Below are 21117 nucleotides of genomic sequence, written 5' to 3'. Positions count from 1 at the left end.
TTCGGGGCCGCGGTGGCTCAGTGGTAGAGCGTTCACCTCTGGTGCTTGGGGTCCCGGGTTCGATCCCAGCCCCCGCCAAGTGAACTTTGTGGTGGACAAACACCGTGTGCGTGGGTTTTCTCGGGGTTCTCCCGTTATGCCCTAACCGGCATAACCATGGGACGTAAAACTCAAAGATTTCATTTTTTTCATTTATCTGTTCTTCATAATTTTGCTTCATCGCCCAATTTGTTAAGTACGCCTCAATTTCAGTCTTGCAATTTCCGTCTTGTCTTTCAGCATTTGTCCCTTTTCATTTCTAAGAATGTTTTTCTTTCGTGTTTTTTTTTTTTTTTTGTTTGTTTGTTTCGTTTTGTTTTTGTCTGACATATCTCCAAAATCTTTTCTCTGCTTCTCTCCCTCCTGACTTAATTTCTTCTGCTATTTCTTCATTGAAATTTCTTATTTCTTTCATTTTAGCTGTGTGCGCATCTTTCTTGCTATTTATATATTCATTCCATGCTAGAATTACTTCTTCTTTCCCAATTTCTCCTTTCCTAAATTTCTTTAGTATTAATCTATGGGTTCGGCTTTTTTCCTTTCTTTTATTAATTTTTGCTTCTGTATCTTTGGTCCAAATGAACTTACTATTTTCTCTATAACCTTTCTTGCCTTCCTTCACATTTGTGACTTCAGCTGCAGCACTTTTAATTTTTGTTTCTAGAGATTCATAGTTTTGTTCATTTATGTATTATTTTTCTAACTTCTCTTTATATTTTTTATATCTTCTTCTTTTTCCAGTCTTCTAATAGTAGGTTTGTTTTGATCTCTTTTATTTATTTATTTATTTTTGAGTAATTTCTCTTGCCCTCCTGATCAAATAGCTCCATTTTTAGTAATCTATAATCACTTCCTACACTGTAAATTCCCTCTTCATCATCAAATTCTTTAACCATTTTCCTGCTTTTTTTTACTAACAAGAAAGTAATCAATAGTAGTAGCTATCTCTCTTTTGAAGTATGTCTTCTTAACTTATGTTTATTATTTCTAAATTAAAATGCTCTACTAGTGAGCATAAAAGCTGCTCATTTTTGTTTACTTCTCCTTTCGTTTCTATCAAATGCGCATTTAAATCTTCTCCTATTATATAATCTACAATTTCTTTTCTTATTTCATTTAAATCTTCATTTACACAATTATATATTTCCGTCTTACACTCTAGATTTCTTTCGGGTCTTATATATATTACACCTACATAAAATTCCTTTTTTTCTAGTTTTACCTTTATCCATAAATGATCATTTACGTCCTTGATTTTGCATCTTAATTTGTTTTCTATGATACTTATATTTTTATTTATTATAACTCCAACTCCTTCCTCCTTTAATATCTCCAGTCTTTCTATTTCTTCCTTCCCACTTATACTTAGTATCTTCCAAAGGTGTGGTAATTTCATCCCTCATGTTTGTTGCTGTAATTAGCATTATGTTCGTATTTAATTCCTCCATATTATCAATAATTTCCTTCCATTTTTCTATTTGATTTCCCCCTTCCTGAATATTTAAACAACCTATTTTTATGATATTCACAGAAATTATTTTTATTTACTTTTTCATTTCTAGCAACCTTATTCCATCTTGCTTTCCCTTCCAGTCAGTAATTCCGATTCATAATTCTTATTTCAAGGATTTTTTTTTCGCATTCTTCCAAGATTTGTTGTCCTAAGAAACACCCTCCTCTCTGGTGAAGGTGTATACCATCATTTGCTGCTTCATATTTGATTAGTCTTCTATTTGCATCTACATATACCGTTTCTAACTGTTTACAGACTCAATTTATGCCATCATTCAGCTTTTCTATAGTATCCTCATAAACATCATTTTTATATATTAATCCATTTACGACCCATTTACTTTCAGGATATAGTTCCTTACCTTTTTCTAGGAACTCTCACATTTCTTGGATTAGGTGCTTTCCGTTTCTTCTTCCTATATTATTTGTTCCTACATGCACTACAATTACTTTTGGATTTTTATATTCTTCTTTATTTTTCTCTAATATTTTCCCTAATTCATTTCTTCTAATTCCTGGGAAAACCTGGGTTTTTACTCCATTCTTTTCGCAGAGTTTCGCTGCACCTTTTACCATTAAATCCCCTATTACTAATACATCTTCCTGTAAAATATTTTTAACATTTGGATTTTGTTGCTTATTTCCTATATTTACATTTGATCTTTTTCCTCTTTTTACTATTTTCCAGTATTTTTCTTCTTGTTCACTTACTGCCTATTTTTTTTATTTTGTATAACTTGCTGTTTTTCTTCCCTAGTTTTTTCTTCTCTTTCCTATTCTTTTACTTCAGTTTCCTTTTTTCCTTTCATTATCTCCAATTGTCTCTGTGTATTCTTTCCTCAGGATTATTATGTTTGGTGTTGAATTTTTTACCTGTTTCCTTTCCAGGTATGCTCTCTCTCTGTAGGTATGTACTCTCTTCACTTACTTCGGAGCTTCTTTCTTTTGTAGCTTCTTTAAAATTTTGTTCCTTGCTTTTTGACTTTGGCACCTCCTTTGCTCGATTCTTCATCACTGTTTTGTCTTGTTTCTTATCCTCTACCGTCTCCGATTTCTTATCTCCTAAGTGCTTACCTGTGTTTGTTTGGTTGGTTTCTTCTCCGCATATACATGACTTTTCTTGTATTACTTTCATCAGTTCGTCTATTTCTGTCTGAAGTTGCTGTATTATAGTTAATAAGTTTTGTACGTCTTCTGTTTTACTATATTTCCCGTTCTTTAAATCTATCCATTCCCGTTTGCAGTTTTCACAGCTCCAAAAGCCATCTATCTCATTTTCATCTATTTTGCGTTTTACTTTCTTCATTTTTATGTCTCTACTTTCTGTTTCATCAGCTGCTATTCCTATACAGAGTAGGTGAAACCAATTACCACACAGATCACAGGCAACCATTTTGTCTCCACTGTCCTTTCCTTTATATTTGAATTTTTGAAAGTAAAAGGTATTTTTACTCTTATCCATATTTATTTTAAATTTAGACTTAAAATATGATAACTCTTTTCCCAATTCCTGTTATTTAGAAAAGAAAAAAAAACATGCACTATTTATCTACTAAAGTATTAAGTTTCTAAGATATATTATTAGCTATATCAGAAAGTGTTAGTTACACCCGATGCACATGCTGCAATCTATCTGTGCTATCTGTTTTTTTACACCCTTTTATGTAAATCTATATATGTACTTTACCACCTAGTTTGCGTTCTTTTCTTGTGAACGAATTTTCAAGAATCCTATAGTCTATTTATAAGTTTCTTGGACATCACTATTTAGTTCCGAAGTAGGCCACTCAGGTCCTTGATAGAACCTTGTTTTGCTTATGCAAGTCTTATAACTACAAGGGCACAATTTATCCACTTACACACTTACCACTAAATTCCGATTGTTGATAATTGCTGCTTTTCCTTATGTATAAAACTCGTGTGCACAAAGTTACACTATTATACAGTAATAACGGAAACCTGCCTTCCAAGAATAATTCATTTCAATTCACAGCCATTCTTAATATGTACAATTATACGCTCAAATTTCTCCAATTCACACAATTCATTTCAATTCATAACTCTTCTTTACACAATTAAGTTAGAAACAAAAACGACAGCGTGTCTGCTGATCCACTGAGCAGATGCACATTCAGTCAGGACTTGAGTTGATTCACATACTTCAGTTATTGAACACTAGCAGCGTTCACCCCGCTTCGCTGCGGTCACCCCGGAACGCAATAAACTTTGTTACTTAGATAATTTTTACTTTTTCGCTTTCAAATTGCAAGCGCCTGTCATTTATGTTAACCCGCCGAGTCACGTGCTCATGCGGGTTGCATATACATACGTTTATTTTTACCTATGATGAACTATGGAGACTTGAATGGTCCATTATCTCAAGACACTGGTAATTAAAAATTAAAGTGATATGATAAAAACCATCTAGGGTCCAAATCCTAACAACCCCCCAAAAATGAAAGAAATCGGTTCAGCCGTATTAGCGTGATGAGTTCACAAAGGATTTGTACGTTCTCTTTTATATATATAGATTTTAACATTTCTCTTTCAAAAGCTGTAATCCACAAACAAACCTACTCGGAGTCGACAATAAACCAGAGATAAACATATAAATATTTTCATCAACACCTCATTCTATTTTATACAAAGCCAGTTCATGCCATATCACTAGACGTTATTGGGAATTTGGAAATATGGTGGTTCCCAATCCTGCTGTGATATAAAATCCTCCTGTTATCCTTCTAGTTGCGGATAAAGCCATGTCTGTAACATGTCTAGGTACGAAAGTCCTGTAACAGTATCCTCGTCGAAGAAGAAAGAGCCGTACAATTTCTTTTGGCTATCAGCGCAAATCACATTTACCTTGAGGGAATCGTGAATATGCTCGTCATACACATGAAGATTTTCCAAACTCCAGATTGTCGCATTTTGTTTATTCACTTTACATGGTAAGTGGAAGGTATCTTTATCATTGAACACTAATGATATTATGAAATTATCAGTTTTCATTAGGGTTTGCATGTTGTAGCAGAAAGATTCTTCTTGTCATTTGGCTTCAGGGCGAACAACAGTTTAGTTTTATGGGTAAAACTTTAGACGTTTACGAACGATCTTCCACACTGTCGCTTGCGGTAGGTTCAATCCTGTGCTTGCTCTCACTATTGATTTGTGTGGGCTTCTTGTGCAACTGGCACGAACACATTCCACTGTTTCCTCACTTACCGATGGGCGGTCGGACGATTTTTTCTTTCAGATGCATCCTCTTGTCTTAAATTGGAGTAATACTTAAAAATACTGTGCCCGTTGGAAGGATCTCCTTCAAACTTACTTCTAAAATTTTGTTGGACGGTAATAACAGACTTCTTGATGTGAAAAATTTGCACACAAGAAGTTTTTCTCTCATAATTTTCTGCCGTCATGTGTACTGTTGCCTGGTGGTAATGCGTAAATATCCATCAGATTTACTGCTAAACTATTTAAGTTTATTCTTCTTCTTCCTTTGATACTGATACCTCTTTATGTATGCCCGTGATAATAAATGTAAATTGTTAACGTTAGCAATTGCAAGTTCATTATGAATAATCCAGTATAACTCTAGGTGAAGAGTGCGATTGTTTGTTTTGTTTTGACATGTATTGTTTTGATAAGCTGTATGTTTTCCGATCGAGCTATAGGAGACTAGACCTACAGTTTAAAGTGAATCCGAACCACCGTAATTTGTTCATTGCTTTCCCACCGAGTCAAATCCGAACGCTCGTGCAGTACCAAAGGCACATACGCTAGTCACGGGACGGGGACACCTATATGTTACTCGAACAATCCATTTTCGTTAGAGGATACCAAAATTAGTTTTTGAAAATTACTTCTATAAAGTGTGTTACGAATATCGAGTAAACTTCTCGTATTTAGGACATTTGTAAATACTTCACTACTCGTCATGAGTATCCAATGAAACTCGGTAACATTACAGCTTTCGAGGGACTTCGATCAGTCAGATCTATCTTTTTTATCTCTCACTGTACTTTTGTGTATTAGCATCCATGAATATCTTTATCACGTATCTGTGGAGCTAATGTTTGTTAGAAACTGTTGATCATAGCAGTTCAAATATTTCTCTGTAAATGTTGCGTACGACTTTCTATATTATTATGCATAAAAGTATCAGTAGTAGTTTGTGGAAACAGCAGTTGCAGTATCAAAGATGTGTGCGCACACGTTGACGCGGTCCCTTCCTCTTTGCTTATTTATTGATGTAATTATATACTGCTATTATTGATTTAATACCTGTTTACTTACAAGTGATTAACGATTATCCGTTAACGTGAATTTAAAAGATTCTTTTCTCTATACAATACTTCTAGACCTATGTTATTAGACGATGACTAAATAGGAGATGAACAAAAACTCGAACGCACTCTACCATCTTATAGATAACGAATTCAGATTGATACACCACCATCACGCTTTGTTTCCCCTTTTTTAAACCATTATATTTTTTCTTCCAAATAGTTACGACCCATCCCCTCCATCATTCACAGCAAAGCTTTAAGGACTGGTTGAATCAAATGATCTTCTTTAAGTAAGTTATTTTATTCCTTCTTTCTTTCTTCAGTTTTTATGAAATATCTTAATACTTTTGATTGTAATGTTCTTTTTATAAGCAGTAGGTTCTGTCCTGTATGGACTTGGTGGGAAAAATGAACATCAATTACTAATCATTCATTCATTCATTCGAGAAAGTTTCCTTTGATCATTATTAGATGTTTACATACAATTATATATAAAGGTTTTTGTGTAAATTTGTTTGCCTTCAACTTGAGAAAATTTATTTATTATAATAATAATGATAAAACTTAAATTTGCAGAGGAAGTTACCTGGAAACCCTATAATAGTTGTAGCTCCGTCAAGTCCGGGAAGTTTTTCAATGCAACATTCCAGAAGAGCTCGATTTTGGAGCTCCCATCTCGCAGCATTGGGAAAAGTGGTCACAGTTTCTGCACATCCAGGTGAGTTGTTCACTTGTTTATCAGTGAACAAATAAAATAAAATAAAATAAAAATAAAATAAAAAAAAAAAAAAATGTTGTGTGTTTAAAAGTTACAATATAAGAAATACTTATAAATGGAAGGTGTCAAAATTTGATGTAAATCAGTCATAATATGCTATATAGTACGGTCTATTAACACTGAAAAATTGAGACACTGTGCTGCCTTGGGCGCGAACCTGATCTCTCGTTTAGTCTAACCAATTGAGCTACCAGTGGCGTGTTCTTAATATACGCAAGGTAAGCACTGCTTACCTTTAAATTATAAATTAAAACCTAAAGCAATCATTACTACTTTATTTGCTATAAAAATTATCTTATTTATCGAAAGCTTTGTATTGCTGTACGTTACCATATGAAACGCTCTCGCTTGCTTCTATTTCTCATCTTCTAGCTGCACTGCACGGTCATTTACGGCGAGGTTAGCAGAAATCGTCCGGTGGATCGGATGCGATCGTGTTAGCTCGGTTCCTTTCGTGAAGAAAAGCAATCTTCTTAGTTGCGGAACCTGGTTGCATATTCAGTTTAATCGTAAACCGCGTTTTAAACAAAAATTGTGGCTTTTAGTGGTTAATTCTTATAGGTGTATGTATAATATTAAGTACGTAATACTTAGTGTATGGTACATTTTTGTATATAAGTGTTAGTTCCAGTGCATCTATTCAATTATTATTGCTGTACGTTTTATAAGGGAGACTTGCTCGCGAGTTGTACTCAAAGATAAGCAATCCAATAAGTTGCGTTCGCTAGTGGTTCGGCAGGGAGAATGAACATGGATCTCTCTCGTAAATGCAGTGGTGTAGACGGAGAACAGAAGTGCGTGATTTGTGATATATTGGTGAAGAGTTTTGCTTCGCGGAACTTTGAAGAAAAGAAAAACATTATTACGGCAGACAGACTTACGCCCGACATTAATATAACTACTGCTTCAGAAACATGTATAAGAAAAGTTAATATTCAACTTTTTGAAAGCAACGAATGGCTGACCGCTTGCCCCGAAAAACGAAAGCTCTATTGTTGTCTTGTCTTCTTTTTTCAAAAGAGAAAAGTGTGCGGTCAAGTTGTGGTTACAGTGATATTGGAAACGTTCACAAGGCCATAAAAAGCATAGTTTAACTCAAAATCATCTTCAGGCCATAATAAATGAGAAAACATTTGGAAAAGCAAGAATAGAGTACATGTTGGATTCTCAGAAGAAAGTGAGGGACTCTCAGCACATCGAACTTGTAAGAAGAAACAGAGAAATAATGAAACGCCTTATTGACATCGTATGTTTCTTAGGTAAACAAGAACTGGCTTTCAGGGGACATGATGAATCATCTGATTCTAGTAACAGAGGAAATTATGTCGAGCTTGTGAAGTTGTTGTGTCAGTATGATGAGAACCTGAGAACATTCGTAGAAAATGGAACAGTATTCACTGGATTGTCAAATATTATACAAAATGATTTAATTGAATCAATCAGTAATGTTATGATGACACATATTATAAAAGAAATCCAAGAAACAAAGTTTATAGCTATATCAGTAGACGAAACTACAGACGTCGCTAGTTTGGCTCTGCTTTCTGTAGTCGTGAGATACGTTACAGTAGAAGGGGAAATTCACGAAAGGTTTCTTAGATTTTTAAATATTTCTGAGAATAGGACAGCTGAATCCTTGTACAATATTATGAGTGACCTCATGAAAGAATATAACTGTGGAGAAAAGTTCGTCGCGCAAAGTTATGATGGTGCAGCTCTGATGGCGAGTCATTTGAACGGTCTACAAGCTAGAGTAAAACAGACATATCCACAGGCTTTGTTTGTTCACTGTTTTGCTCATAGATTGAATCTAGTTCTCTCTCAGGCAGCATCTCAAGTTAGAGAGTGTCGGATATTTTTCTTAACTCTCAATGGAATTGCTGCATTTTTCTCTACATCTACAAAGAGAACCACGCTCTAGATGTAGAGATACAAAAGAGACTGCCTCGTGTTTCACAGACATGTTGGAATTACAATTCTCGTCTTGTTCAAACGATCTATGAGCACAAGAAAGAACTTATGGACCTTTTCGAAATTATTTCCAGCTTCAAAGAGAATTGGGGTCAAAAGTGTTTTACAGCAACTCGGGGAATTTTAAGTACAATGGGTGACTTCAACTTCATATTTCTCTTAGAGGTATGTGCCTGTATTTTCCCAGTTACGGATACCCTTTATGATATCTTGCAGACTAAAGCTTCTGGCATTGGTTATTGTGTAGATAAAGTGAAGAAATTCGAAAGAGTCCTGCAAAACAAGAGAGAAGTATTTGAGGAATTTTGGACTAAAATACGTAAAGTCCAAGAACCACCAACAAAACGCCAAAAGAGCGCTGGTAGTGTGGATTGCAAAACGCAATATAAACGTCTGTATTGTGAAATATTCGACGTAACATTACAGCAACTGAGAGAAAGATTCAGTAATTTGGAGTCCCTGTATTTTCTGGAGTTACTCAATGCGGAGAGAACCGGTTTAAGTTTAGCAGGGGGGGGGGGAATCGTTGTAATAATATTATAATTAGGATTGCTTACCCAAAGTCCTTCACAACACGCCACTGTGAGCTACCAGAACCACTTTCCCGTGAATTCTCATCCAATATGTCACAAAATCTTCCTATAATTGTAATTGCAACGCAGTCATTGGTAGCGAGGAATATTCACTTTTAAAAAAATTGATTTATTGAAACGATTTTTATTTCACAAGCAAATACTTAAAACAACCTTCTTAGTGTACTTGTCACTGAAGAAGGCAGTTAAGACTACGAGAGATATGGATTAAACATGTCTTCCACGGAAGAGGTAAAAAATAGTAGCACGTTTAAATTCTCTTCTGAGCGCGATTATGCAGTTCATAGGGGAGCACTTGTTTATGGGATACGGACAAAATCTCGCGGTCGAAACATCGCCGCCCAAAATCTCGCTGGCCAAAACCTCGCGGGCCAAAACCTCGCTTGGCCAAAACCTCGCCGCCCAAAATCTCGCCGGGCCAAAACCTCGCCACCCAAAACATCGCGTGGCCAAAACCTCGCCGCGAAAACCTCGTGGGTCCTGAGATCAAGCCAACACTCAAGAATTATCCAAACTTCAACACTCCCTTACGAGGAGCATTTTGCAACATACCTTCGTATGGTACAAGGAGAAGATTTGTACCAAAACGTAAAGGTTCTATGCTTAGTAGTTTTTTAGATCTGGAGAACGGCAAAATTCATTCAAGGCCTTCCATTCCATTCCTCCTTAGGGCATGCATTTCGCAAAATATTGTCTTATCTGGAGCTTGTGCCCTTGTGGAGCAAGAAGATTTATACAAAATGTCAAGTTTCAAAACCTAATAAGTTTTGTAAATCTGGCGATAGAACATTCTACATTGAAGAAATCGTCGTGAAGAAGTTTTATCCTGACGACATTTCTTCCCAGGCGACATTACGTCTCGCTTAATTTAGACCAGGCGAGATTTTGTGTCGCGAGATCATTACAACGAGGCGAGATTTTGGGTATGGCGATATTTTGGGGCGCGAGGTTTTGGCCCGCGAAGTTTTGGCCGGGCGAGGTTTTGGCCCTGCGACGTTTTGGGCGGCGAGGTTTTGGCCTGGCGAGATTTTGTCCCGCCAGGTTTTGGGCGGCGAGGTTTCGGCCTGGCGAGATTTTGGGCCGCGAGGTTTTGGGAGGCGAGGTTTTGGTCCGCGAGGTTGTCGCCGCGATGTTCTGGCCGCGAGGTTTTGTACCCAAACCCTTGTTTATGGTTCAACTTAAAGCGTAGTAACGACGCTGCCAGTCGCAATAGAAGTGTTTCATTGTGAAACAATTATTGACTTTAACTCTTCCATTAAATAGGAAACTTAATTTTTATATATGTATTCATTGCTGCAGAAGACTTCGTCAGAGGAAAAACAGAATAGGAAATATACGCGTGACCTTGTTATTCCAACATGCCTTCTTCCTGACCGCTTCAGTTATTTTTCTGTTCTTTAATATTTCCTTATTCCTTATTTCTTGCCCTCCAGATTTGCTGAGTGTTAATTATTAAGCGTCTTATTAAGTGTTTTAGCGAAACTATAATTAATGTGCACGTAGGATGTTGCCTTAATTTTTATTTTACCGACTTCAACGTAAACTACAAATTTCTATTGTTTTTCCCCGATGTAACCTTCCACAGTAGACGCATATATGAGAATTTTACTTCATATAACGAATAAATTTTTAAAAAAAATCATTACAGTAACAATAAAATCAGATTAATTTTTTTGCTAAAGCACTTTGTCAGATAGGGACGGGAAAAAGTATAGAGAAAAAATTATAAAAAAAAAACAAGCATGTTGAAATGCAAGGTCACGTGATTAGGATCTAGTTAATAGGCTGTAAGTAGACGAAGTTAAGTGGAGGAAGACAGAAGCAATGGGATGGGTAACTCGGTAGAAGTGCCGGAAAACAAAGGAATAACAAATTAAGAGAAAAATTGGAATAAAAAACTAGTGAAGAGGTTAACAAAAAATAATGAATAAGTATAAAATAAAAAATATGAAAATATAATAATAAACATTAAAAGAGAGATGTAAGACGTAGTTCCTGTGTTGCCAAATGGCTTTTGCCTTCAATGTGCACAGTCTAATGTTCTATTCTCGGTGGGGCCCAGAATTTTCGATGCTCACCTAGCATTGTTGGGCAATAGGAAACAAATTTAACTGAAAGGTGGCGAATTCTTTCTAGAAACGCAGAAATTACGGCAGTTAATTTGTTGACGTAAGACGTGCAGTAAATTATCTGGCTGGCTTCACGGGCTATAGGCCATTATTTCGTTGTTCATAAAATAAATTATTAGGTCTTGAACTGCGGTACAGTTGAGTGGAAGAAGTGAGATTACCGGATAATATATGTATATACTAATGTTGTAAATTATGCGGTGCAACTTTGAAATTCAGTTCATATTTTAGATCTCAGTTTGTGTAGCAGTTTTACTTGATCTGTGTAGTACTTACTTTCAGACAATAATCTATGAGCTGTGTTTAGGTAAAATCTGAATATTCGATGGTTTGCAGATAAGCGTGTATAATTGTTTTTGTTCTTAACAGCAATAAACCAGAGAATCAAGAAACCAAATAAACAGCGTGTTCATGTGTATTTACTTTTCTTTCCAGCTTCTGGTAGTGGCAAGATGAGCATTAGCAGTTACCTGGATCAGATGGTTTCAGTGATGCGTGCCAAAGTTAGTGAGTTGAGAAGTAGCTGTCCAGGAAGGCCCATTATCATGGTTGGCTGGAATGTTGGGGGTCTTATGGCATGTCAGGTAATAAATACTGTTCTTAAAATAATAATAATAATAATAATTAGTCTTACCTTACTAATTTTCCAGAGGTTAGAAAACACATCAATATTTTTCGAACAATAATTTTGCTGATATTCAAACTGGAAAAAGGTAGTACAACTCAGGTAAAATAACATTGTAGAGTAAGAATGCTGAGACATACAAAAGGGACTTGTTGAAAAAGGTATAAATTATGTCTTTTTGTAGTGATGTATCTAATATGATTTGAGAATGATTAAACTGATGATAAAGTTTTTGATCTAAAAGAAACTCCTTATTTCTATTTAAAGTGATAGCAACAGTTAATTATGAAAGCTTACGATGTTGTAATCTGATGCGACTAGTAGATAAATTGGTCAATCAATGAATGTATAACTGTACTGAATTCAACATTTAGTTTTAATTGTTTCAATTTAATAAAGAACTAATGCAAAGTAAGAGTTCACTTTTTATCACGTCAAGCACATTTCTATACCATATTGGATAAAATAATGTTTTTTGGCTGAAAACTAAATTATTTACCTAGACGCACTCAATTTATTTTTTTCGTCTGTATTTTGGGTTACCTTGCTACAAATGTACAGTTCTTTTCTTTTTTAGATGATGTATTCAGAAAAATAAACTGCATTCATTTAGGTAAACAATTTGTAAGTTTTATTCATTACAGTATGTGCACGATACGAACTTACCGTTTTTCGTAATTCGTATATTTATCGACAATGCTTTTTTATCGCTGTCGCTGTATTAATGCACTCTTACGTAACTTTGCGTGTGTTGCTTTGCCTTTTCCGTGCTGAAAGTGACCAAAGCTATTATTCGAAATAGGTGATGATTATAAAATTTGGAACAAGCGATAGAACTGACAAAAATGTTGTCTTAATGCAAAATTTGCTGCAGTTGCTAGCCACAATTTTCAGATCTGTTTTTGTTAACTTCGCAATTCGCGTGATCATATGAGAATCCACAGCAGCCGTTGCAATGAATATCACTTCTGGAGATGATCCCGACTCCAGATTTTGACTATATATATATATATATGCGATTTCAAAATTCCTCATATGAAAGAATCTTTGTATTAAAAAGTCAAGTGATTGTGGTGCCATCTTACAGTTCTCGCAAACCAGCGCCAGATAAATTTGTGTAGCTTGTACGATTTCTGCATGAGTTGGCGCCCTGTCTTAGCAGAAATCTTAAGGATGGCGGTCTTTCCCTTCAAGGGCACTCATTATACGGAAATAAATTTCCAATTGTGGAGACCCTTACAGCGTGCTGTTGATGAATCAATGGTAGTTCGTATTTTATGAGTACTGGAAACTGTTTGACCACTTCTCCGGTAACATGTTTCATCGTCGAACATCATCATATTTCAAAGGATGATGAATTTCTTTGAATATAAGGAGAGACAAAATGAACGTCATATGCAGATTTGAAGTTACCACTTTCAAAATATTTCTGCAGTGCACTCCGTAAAAGATCCATCTCTTTGCTCGTGTATTTACAGATTTTGTAGGATTGACATTAAAGTTACCTGTTCTAATCTCTCTATTTATTAGTTGCCTGCTACAATGGTGGCTGTTTCGCAATATATGTATTATTATTATTATTTCGATTGCACTACACCTTATTGACTTCCCCGATTTTTAATTGTTGAACTTGCCCGGCCCTTCCCAGTACATCTATTTTTCTCCTGGATGAAGAATAATATCTACTCGGTTGCATTTTACTAGTTCCAAAATAAGAAAACAATATGACCATTTGTTTCGGACTAGCCACCCTATATATCGACGTATTCGTCTAATCTCTGTAAAGTAGTCAATATAAGCCTATCTTTTGGTTTTCAGCTTCCCTGTGCACAGTTGTATTATTAACATCGATTGTAAAATATCATTTGACTATATTTGTTTCTTTCTTATTAACAATGTTGGCAATTAATATTCAGTGCCGTACATACCGTAATGAACATATTCCTTTAAATAAATATTTGAGAACTCTTTGTAATTTTGACTGTTACTTTTAATTGACCAAAAATCTGTTATAAATAGCAAAGTAAAACAGATTTTTAAAGGTTCAAAGTGATGCGAATAAACTACAATTAAGAAGACATCATATTTATTCTGTATCAATATATTGTACACGACTTTTCTTGAAATCACTAAATAAACTGATAGAATCCATATCTATTAATGAACTCCACTTAGGGACTGTATTAAATATATATATATATATATATATATATATATATATATTCGTAGACGTTTCAATGACTTGATATCATCATCAGTACGTGATAATTTAGAAATGTATACACTGATTGAAAACGTGACGTGTAAGTTTCGGAATACTGTCTGGTTTCGTTTTTTCTCCTTCAAAATAACTTCTAAACATCGAATTTCTAGACTACAATATTGAAGGCGCTCTTTTAAGCTTTACAAATGTTAATTTTAGATTTCAAGTTTGGGATTTAGGATTTACATTTCTGGGCTTTCTGCATCTAAGGCCATTTAGCCCTTCACGTTTTGAGGGATGAAGTCCCTCGGCGAGCACACACTCCGGGGAAAGGGAAGAAAGAAAGGATTGGGGACGGAAGGAAGCGGCCTGGGACCTATAAGTTAGGTACCACCCCGGCATTTGCCTGGTGTGAATGAGGAAAACCTCATTCAGGGTGGCTGGCCTGAAAAAGAGTTTTACACTTTTTCGATCGAGTGCCCCCACCGGGAATCGAACCCGGACCACTCGCACCGAAGGCGAGAGTGTTAGCGACTACGCTACGCGGGACCACAGGTTTCAAGTTTGGATAGAAGCCACAGTAAAGTAAAGAACATTCCAACGTTCCGTTGGTTAAGATATATATATATGCATACTATATTATATTAGTGTAGTTTACAACTGTACTTCTACGAAAAAGAAATCCCATCACCATAACGGACACTAAGTTCAAAGATTTCAAACAGGGAATGATATTCCATGTCATTTTATTTCGATAATTTGATCCCAGTAAGCTTTTTGGAGTATGGGCTCAGAATTAAAATAGTGAGTTCCTCATCTACAAATTATTAAATCAAAAATATGAAAAGGAGGAAACGGTTGTGTGCCATAGAATTCACCAACTCTACAAGTAAATAATAATACGAGTGCGTCACCTTCCAGAATTAGGTGAAACATCACGAATTTTAAGTTTTTTGTGCGTCTCGGCGCCTAAGAGGGACGCATTTTATGGTGGGATGCCAAATTATTCAAAACACTTATAAATATGTAACATAAATTCTTAGGAACATTTGTAAGTTTCGACTCACGATTTGTCTGTCCTATGACTATCAAATTATCGATATGGTTCTGTTGGTAACATGCCAGTGATTTTTTATATACCGGTTCAGTGATTCATTAGCTCTGTTAATCTAACCGCCAACAAGCTAATGCTGAGTTCTCTTTCGGGTGTTTTAGGTTTAAATTTTCATTGATGAATACAATTGTTCCTTGCTGTTATTTTAAATAAATTGTTCTGTGTACAAATTTGGGTATAAGGAACTGGCGCTCTGCACATGGCTTAATAAATGTTTTGCTTTAGGCTTACCAAAAGGTGGCGCCCCTAATGCTTAGAGTTCAAGCATAGTGTGTTATTAAGATTGTTCTTATAATTTTGTATCTGATTGAATCAGTTATTTCCTCAATTTATCAAGTGTGTATATATATATATTGTAGAGTGTAAGAATAGTATTAATGGATTGGCCAGTGATTTCATGTTAGAATAGTATGAAGTTATAAGCCAAATGTTATTTTAATAATATAATGGGAACTCCTTTTGTAATTAACAGGTAGCGCTGGTAGAACAAGTAACAGCCATTGTGTGTTTAGGGTTTCCCCTGTCTTCAGTGGAAGGGAAACGAGGAGAACCAGATGATAGCATACTCGATTTACGAACTCCAACTCTTTTTGTGATAGGACAAAACTCTTCGACCGTCAAGTGAGTACTTTTTAAACAGTATCAGTCGAAGTTTCTATATAGAATACCTGTGAAAGGGTAATGAGTAGTAACTACCTATGTGTGAGTTAGTTGTTTACTATATTGTAACTATTAGCATAGGAAAGTTAGCTCTTCGGAAATATAATTATGCCGCTGCTTCTTCCCATTGAAGTCTCGAGTCTATGAAGCTATCAGGAAACTATCAAAATTAGCCGAAAAACATCCTTTCCTCACTAAACAACCGGGACAAGAACAAGAGAGTGATAAGAATATAATTTGTTTTGGATGTATCCGTTCAGAATCTTCTCAAGCTCGCCTTTGCTGAAGAAAAAAGAAGAAAAAACGGACTGTTATCCTTAAAATGAGTAACATGTTAGGAGAGATATCTCTTAGTTTTCAAATTTTGTTACAGGAATGAAATCTGTCGTAACTTAAAGGATGCGTTATCGAACATATATTATAGGAAGTTAACACTGTGTATTGATAGCTGACATTATGCTCAATGATTGTACAGAAACGGGTTACATAATATAATACCGGCAGCCCATATATGTAGGAACGAGCACTGGGAGACAACTGTAAATTATATTAAGCTTCTGACGTGGCATACGCTCGGAGGTACGGACTCATCCGACAGAATAGCTCTTATACAAATCGTTCTTTTCAATGTATAAATCTTAAATCTCCTCCAAAATGCAAATTACAGATGCAAATTGGATCATAGCCTCATAAAAAAATGGCCCTAGGTACAGTCTTAATAATGTGTAAGCAACCTTCCACACTTTCCATGATTTCTGTAATTTATACAAGATATATCATCTCTTTTTAATAAAACTTACAGGATGAATTCTCCAGTAATTAAGAAAATAATTTATTAGCAAACATCAGCTACTTAAGACATAGATGATGCACCTTATTGCTAAATCAGCACATTATCATATGCACTAAATCTCGAATCAGAACAGTAAAAAAATTATGTAGCAGAAGTTTTTTGTACGCTATATACCTAACACGAACTTATATTATTTCTAATTAGTAGGCGAATCTACTGTTTTAACTATTCGGCAATAAACGAAAAAAATTTCAAGCATATTCATTTTTCCTTTTCTTCTGGTAACAAATTCGCCATTGAGCACATTAAATATTTATTAATATTTGTTTAATTACAATTTTAAATGAGTCAGTATTTAGTCAGAAGTAACGTAGATTCCATTGTAAATTGCAAATAAACGTAATTTGACATTAAGTTACAATATTGAACAAAATTATCGTATTTATAGTATTATAAAGATCATTATTTTAAAAAAAAAACTAGGTTACTTGATCTACGGATATAAATAATCCTTGCTGAAAAACATAGTTCTTTTTCTATCAGGGAGCTAGAGGTTTAGGGAGAAAACATTATATTGAAACTGAAATTTATAAACTGACAAAGTTAATTTTCTAAATGGCAACAGAGATGATGCACGTATTCTTTAATTCATATTCAATTTTTGCTCTTCATTGTTTCCTGAGCATATAAAGAGATTGCGTTTAAATGTTGATATGATTGTGAACGTAATTTTGTACACAAAATAAAAATGGTCAATTACTTTTATATTTCAGTCAAAATATATATATATATATATATATTAATCAAATGAAGTTACTTACCAAGCGGCGTCGATTATAACAACTGAAATTTGTTCTTACAATTCGACACTTGCCTTAATTGTTCGCTGTTGATTGATCAGTCTTTTTTGTTCATTCTAGGGTTTTTTTTCTTTGAGATTTCTTTCTTTCTGCAGATAATTATATTTTCTTCTGGCTGAAAATAACTACAGTTTCGTGAATTTCAGTTTCTAGATAAACAGATATGCATAAAACAAGTTAACCTGTATATATATGTTTGTGTGTGTGGGAGGGTGAAGGAGGAGAGAAAAGTCGGTACCGGTATATGTTGAATTTTGTGGGTATAAGATAAGTGATTTCTTCAATAATATTTATATAGGTGTGAAATTTCGTAACCATTTATTTATGTGTAATACAAACTAATTACCAACTTTATTCATGTAATTGATCTCAAACTTATTCTCTCGTAGCCAAGATGATCTAGAAGAGATGCGTGAAAAAATGCGCGTTGAAACAGGGCTTGTGGTTGTAGGATCAGCCGACGATCAATTACGGGTATCTAGTATCAAAAAGAGAATGGATGGAGTGACCCAGAGTATGGTGGATCGATGCATTGTGGTATGTAACCAGGTTCCATACAACTCATTATATGTCGACAACTTTTTGCTTTATTTGCTCTTTTACACTTTACTCCGTGGAGTTTTGTATACTAGCTTATAAGTTTTACTTCATCACTTTGTCAGTTATCATGCTTCATGACTAATTCATACTAGTTATTTGCCTTCCAATCTGAGCTTCAATAGGCAGTTAAAGATTTCGAAAGTCGTTCTCTCCATATCGTATGAAATGTAACAATATGAAGTTCGAATCCCGAATTAAACTGTGTGTTTAATCTTACGTGTCTTAATTTGCGTAAAGGTGTTAAACTTCGATAAACAGGAGACAAAACTGTTGTTAACAAAAGTAGTAATATATATATATATATATATATATATATATATATATATATATATATATATATATATATATATATATATCTGTCTTAGTGAAAATGAAATATAATATAAACATTTCTTGCGTTTGTGAAGTGTGGCACGTTTGCACGTCATATCTTCACCAATAAGGGAAGCGGGGGCTCAATAGTGAGCATTTACATCTGGTAGGGAGGTTCCTGGCTCGATTTTAGGTTGTGTGAAATTTGTGATGGACAACATTGTGTCCGTGGGTTGTCACGGAATTCTCCCATTTCCTCCCACATGATCACCCCACCAATTGATTCATAATCATACATGTTCATTAATCACCCATCTCCTGTCCTTAGAGGGCACAACCGTGGGACGTCAAATTTATTTTTTACCCATCAATATTCGGTGACTAGGTACCGAAAGCTAGTCACCTGTTCTCTCTCCTTCTACTATATTTGAAACTGATCACTTTGTTCCAGTGCCCATTGCTTTTGTCTTCTTGTTTTCATCTCATGTTCTTTGCATCATTTCCTCATTTTCTAATATATCAATTCTTTGCTCAGCTCCCGCAAAAAGTGGCATATCTGCAAACCATATATATTTAATCCTACCACGTAGTGAAATAGCTTCTGCCTCATCTTCCGTATGTACTCTCCTTCGTTCCATTTTCTAGATAATACATTACTGAATAAGTTCGTGGGATGATATACAGATGTCGCCACTATTCACAAATCCATACAATGTTTAGGAAGTACTAACCTTCAAATGACACGTGTCACAATTGCACAATCTGACGTGTAGTTTACAAGTTATAGTGGTTTTAGTGGCAACTTCTGTAATTTTGAAAACAATGAAAAATCTGAATTTCGTGTGTTGATAAAGCATTGGTTTTTAATGGGGAAAATCACCGTTCAAATAAAGCAGTGGCTTGACAAGTGTTATTCGGACTCGACTCCATCGAGACAAATGGTAGAGAAGTGGTTTGCTGAATTTAAACGCGGCCGTAGAAACACCGATGATGACACGCACATAACTCACAGGACTAGCAAAGAGGACAGATAGTAAAAGTAATCAGTTAAAGTTACTATAATTTAAATTCAGAACAGCTAAATAAATTAAAGACTCAAAGTGATGAGAATAGAATTTAAAATATTGAGAAATGTACTATGCTTAGTGAATAAATCACGCAGTGCTAAATTTTCTGTTTTATTTCATGTGTAGGATGAAGTGGGAGATTTTTTGGGAACAATTCTGACTCAGCCGCCACCACCTACACCCCCACCACCCTCGATGCATACATCAGTTTATGCAAGTGGATCTTCAGGCCTTTCAATTGTAGACCTGGGAAATCGACGTAGTGGCTTTAGAAGACGAAAAAATTCAGCTGGCAGTTCCGTTGACAGCGAACCGTCGTCACCATCTACAAAGAGGTCTCGTCCAGGTAAGATCTTGTACTATTAAGAACCTACATGATTCGTTCTGCAAGTGTAAATCGTATCAGCTGTGGAAATACACTCGTAACAGTTCTCGATTCCTGTGATGTCAGTGTTAGGTTAACTAAATAACTAACTCACTCTATAGCCTAAGGTTTATAGGCCATAGAGTTAGCTTTCCATTAACTTCTGTCTCTATCTAACTGGACCTGGTATCTGCTTTATATTCCTAGTTCTCGTAGGTCCAGCTAATATTGTCCTACCACCTTCGCCTAATTCTTCCTTCTTTTTCATTTGATTGGATTAAAATTTTGAAAGCGTTCATATTTTCTTTCATTCTGACGACATGACCTGCCCACCTGAGCTTCCTTAACTTAATGACTCTCACAGTGTTAGGTAAACGATCTAAATTATGCAGTTCCTTATGAAGTTTCCGCCATTCCCGTCTCTCTTGGGTCCAAATACACCCATTGTCCCATATTCGCCTTAGGATTTATTTTCAGATATTTTCAGTATGTGTTTTTCTCTCAAAGTATGCGATGATGTTATGCATCCATTCAGAAAACAGGCTTAATTATCATATACAGGGTGACTGGTAATTCGATGCATTCCTTGCAAGGGGATATTCTACAAGTGCTTTGGAACATTGTTACCTATATGAACCGGGGATCGCACATCAATAGTTTATGAGTAATTTGCACATGTGTGATTTCTTTGAAATTTGCCGACTAACGAGAGGTGTGCGAGAAAGTTTTACGTTGAACCTTTTTCATATATCGTAGAGCGATGAAATTTTACATGTGTAATCCTGCATACCTTTGTAGGTCATGTGATAATGTACAGCTCGTAACTGCACTGTTGCTATGTTGTGAGGTCCGAACGTGAAGTAAGGTGTAGTGGTCCAAAATCCATTACTGCACCTCAGAAAGCAGCGGATAACATCGCAGAAATATTGCCTCTAGGAAATGACTCCATGGTTGGGAAGAAATGGAATGAAGTTAGTGTGCGGCCAAAAGAAAACGCAAACTATGGCGGATTTCATACCCAGGGTCGTGCATCTGTCTGGCCAACATTCGATCAATGAACGAGTGCAATGTTTTCCAGGAGGCGGACACCTTTTGTCAGCAGGCCACGGTCTGTTTCTATTTTTCAGAAGTTTTTTGGTGTTACAGTGCACAATGTATCATTTTTGTTATGACTTTCCAAAGTTTACACTTTTAACTTTGTAGAAGGC

At 35.4% G+C, this 21117-nt stretch overlaps 1 protein-coding gene across 1 annotated transcript in view; it reads left to right on the top strand.

Annotated features, from left to right (window-relative positions):
• Nucleotides 1-21117, top strand: part of Rcd1 (Reduction in Cnn dots 1) — a 100390-nt gene that overhangs the window by 54124 nt on the left and 25149 nt on the right. The window contains exons 8-12 of the mRNA XM_081762566.1: nucleotides 6417-6558; nucleotides 11747-11895; nucleotides 15726-15874; nucleotides 17956-18103; nucleotides 19672-19891. Of these exons, the coding sequence (XP_081618692.1) occupies nucleotides 6417-6558; nucleotides 11747-11895; nucleotides 15726-15874; nucleotides 17956-18103; nucleotides 19672-19891 (808 nt within the window). The remainder of the gene's footprint in view (nucleotides 1-6416; nucleotides 6559-11746; nucleotides 11896-15725; nucleotides 15875-17955; nucleotides 18104-19671; nucleotides 19892-21117) is intronic.

This window comes from Thermobia domestica, chromosome 1 (genome assembly GCF_964235325.1).
Source record: "Thermobia domestica chromosome 1, izTheDome1.hap1.1, whole genome shotgun sequence".
Taxonomy (NCBI): Eukaryota; Metazoa; Arthropoda; class Insecta; order Zygentoma; family Lepismatidae; genus Thermobia; species Thermobia domestica.
The sequence above is the reverse complement of the archived record's forward strand: the minus strand, read 5'-3'. Positions and strand labels throughout refer to the sequence as shown.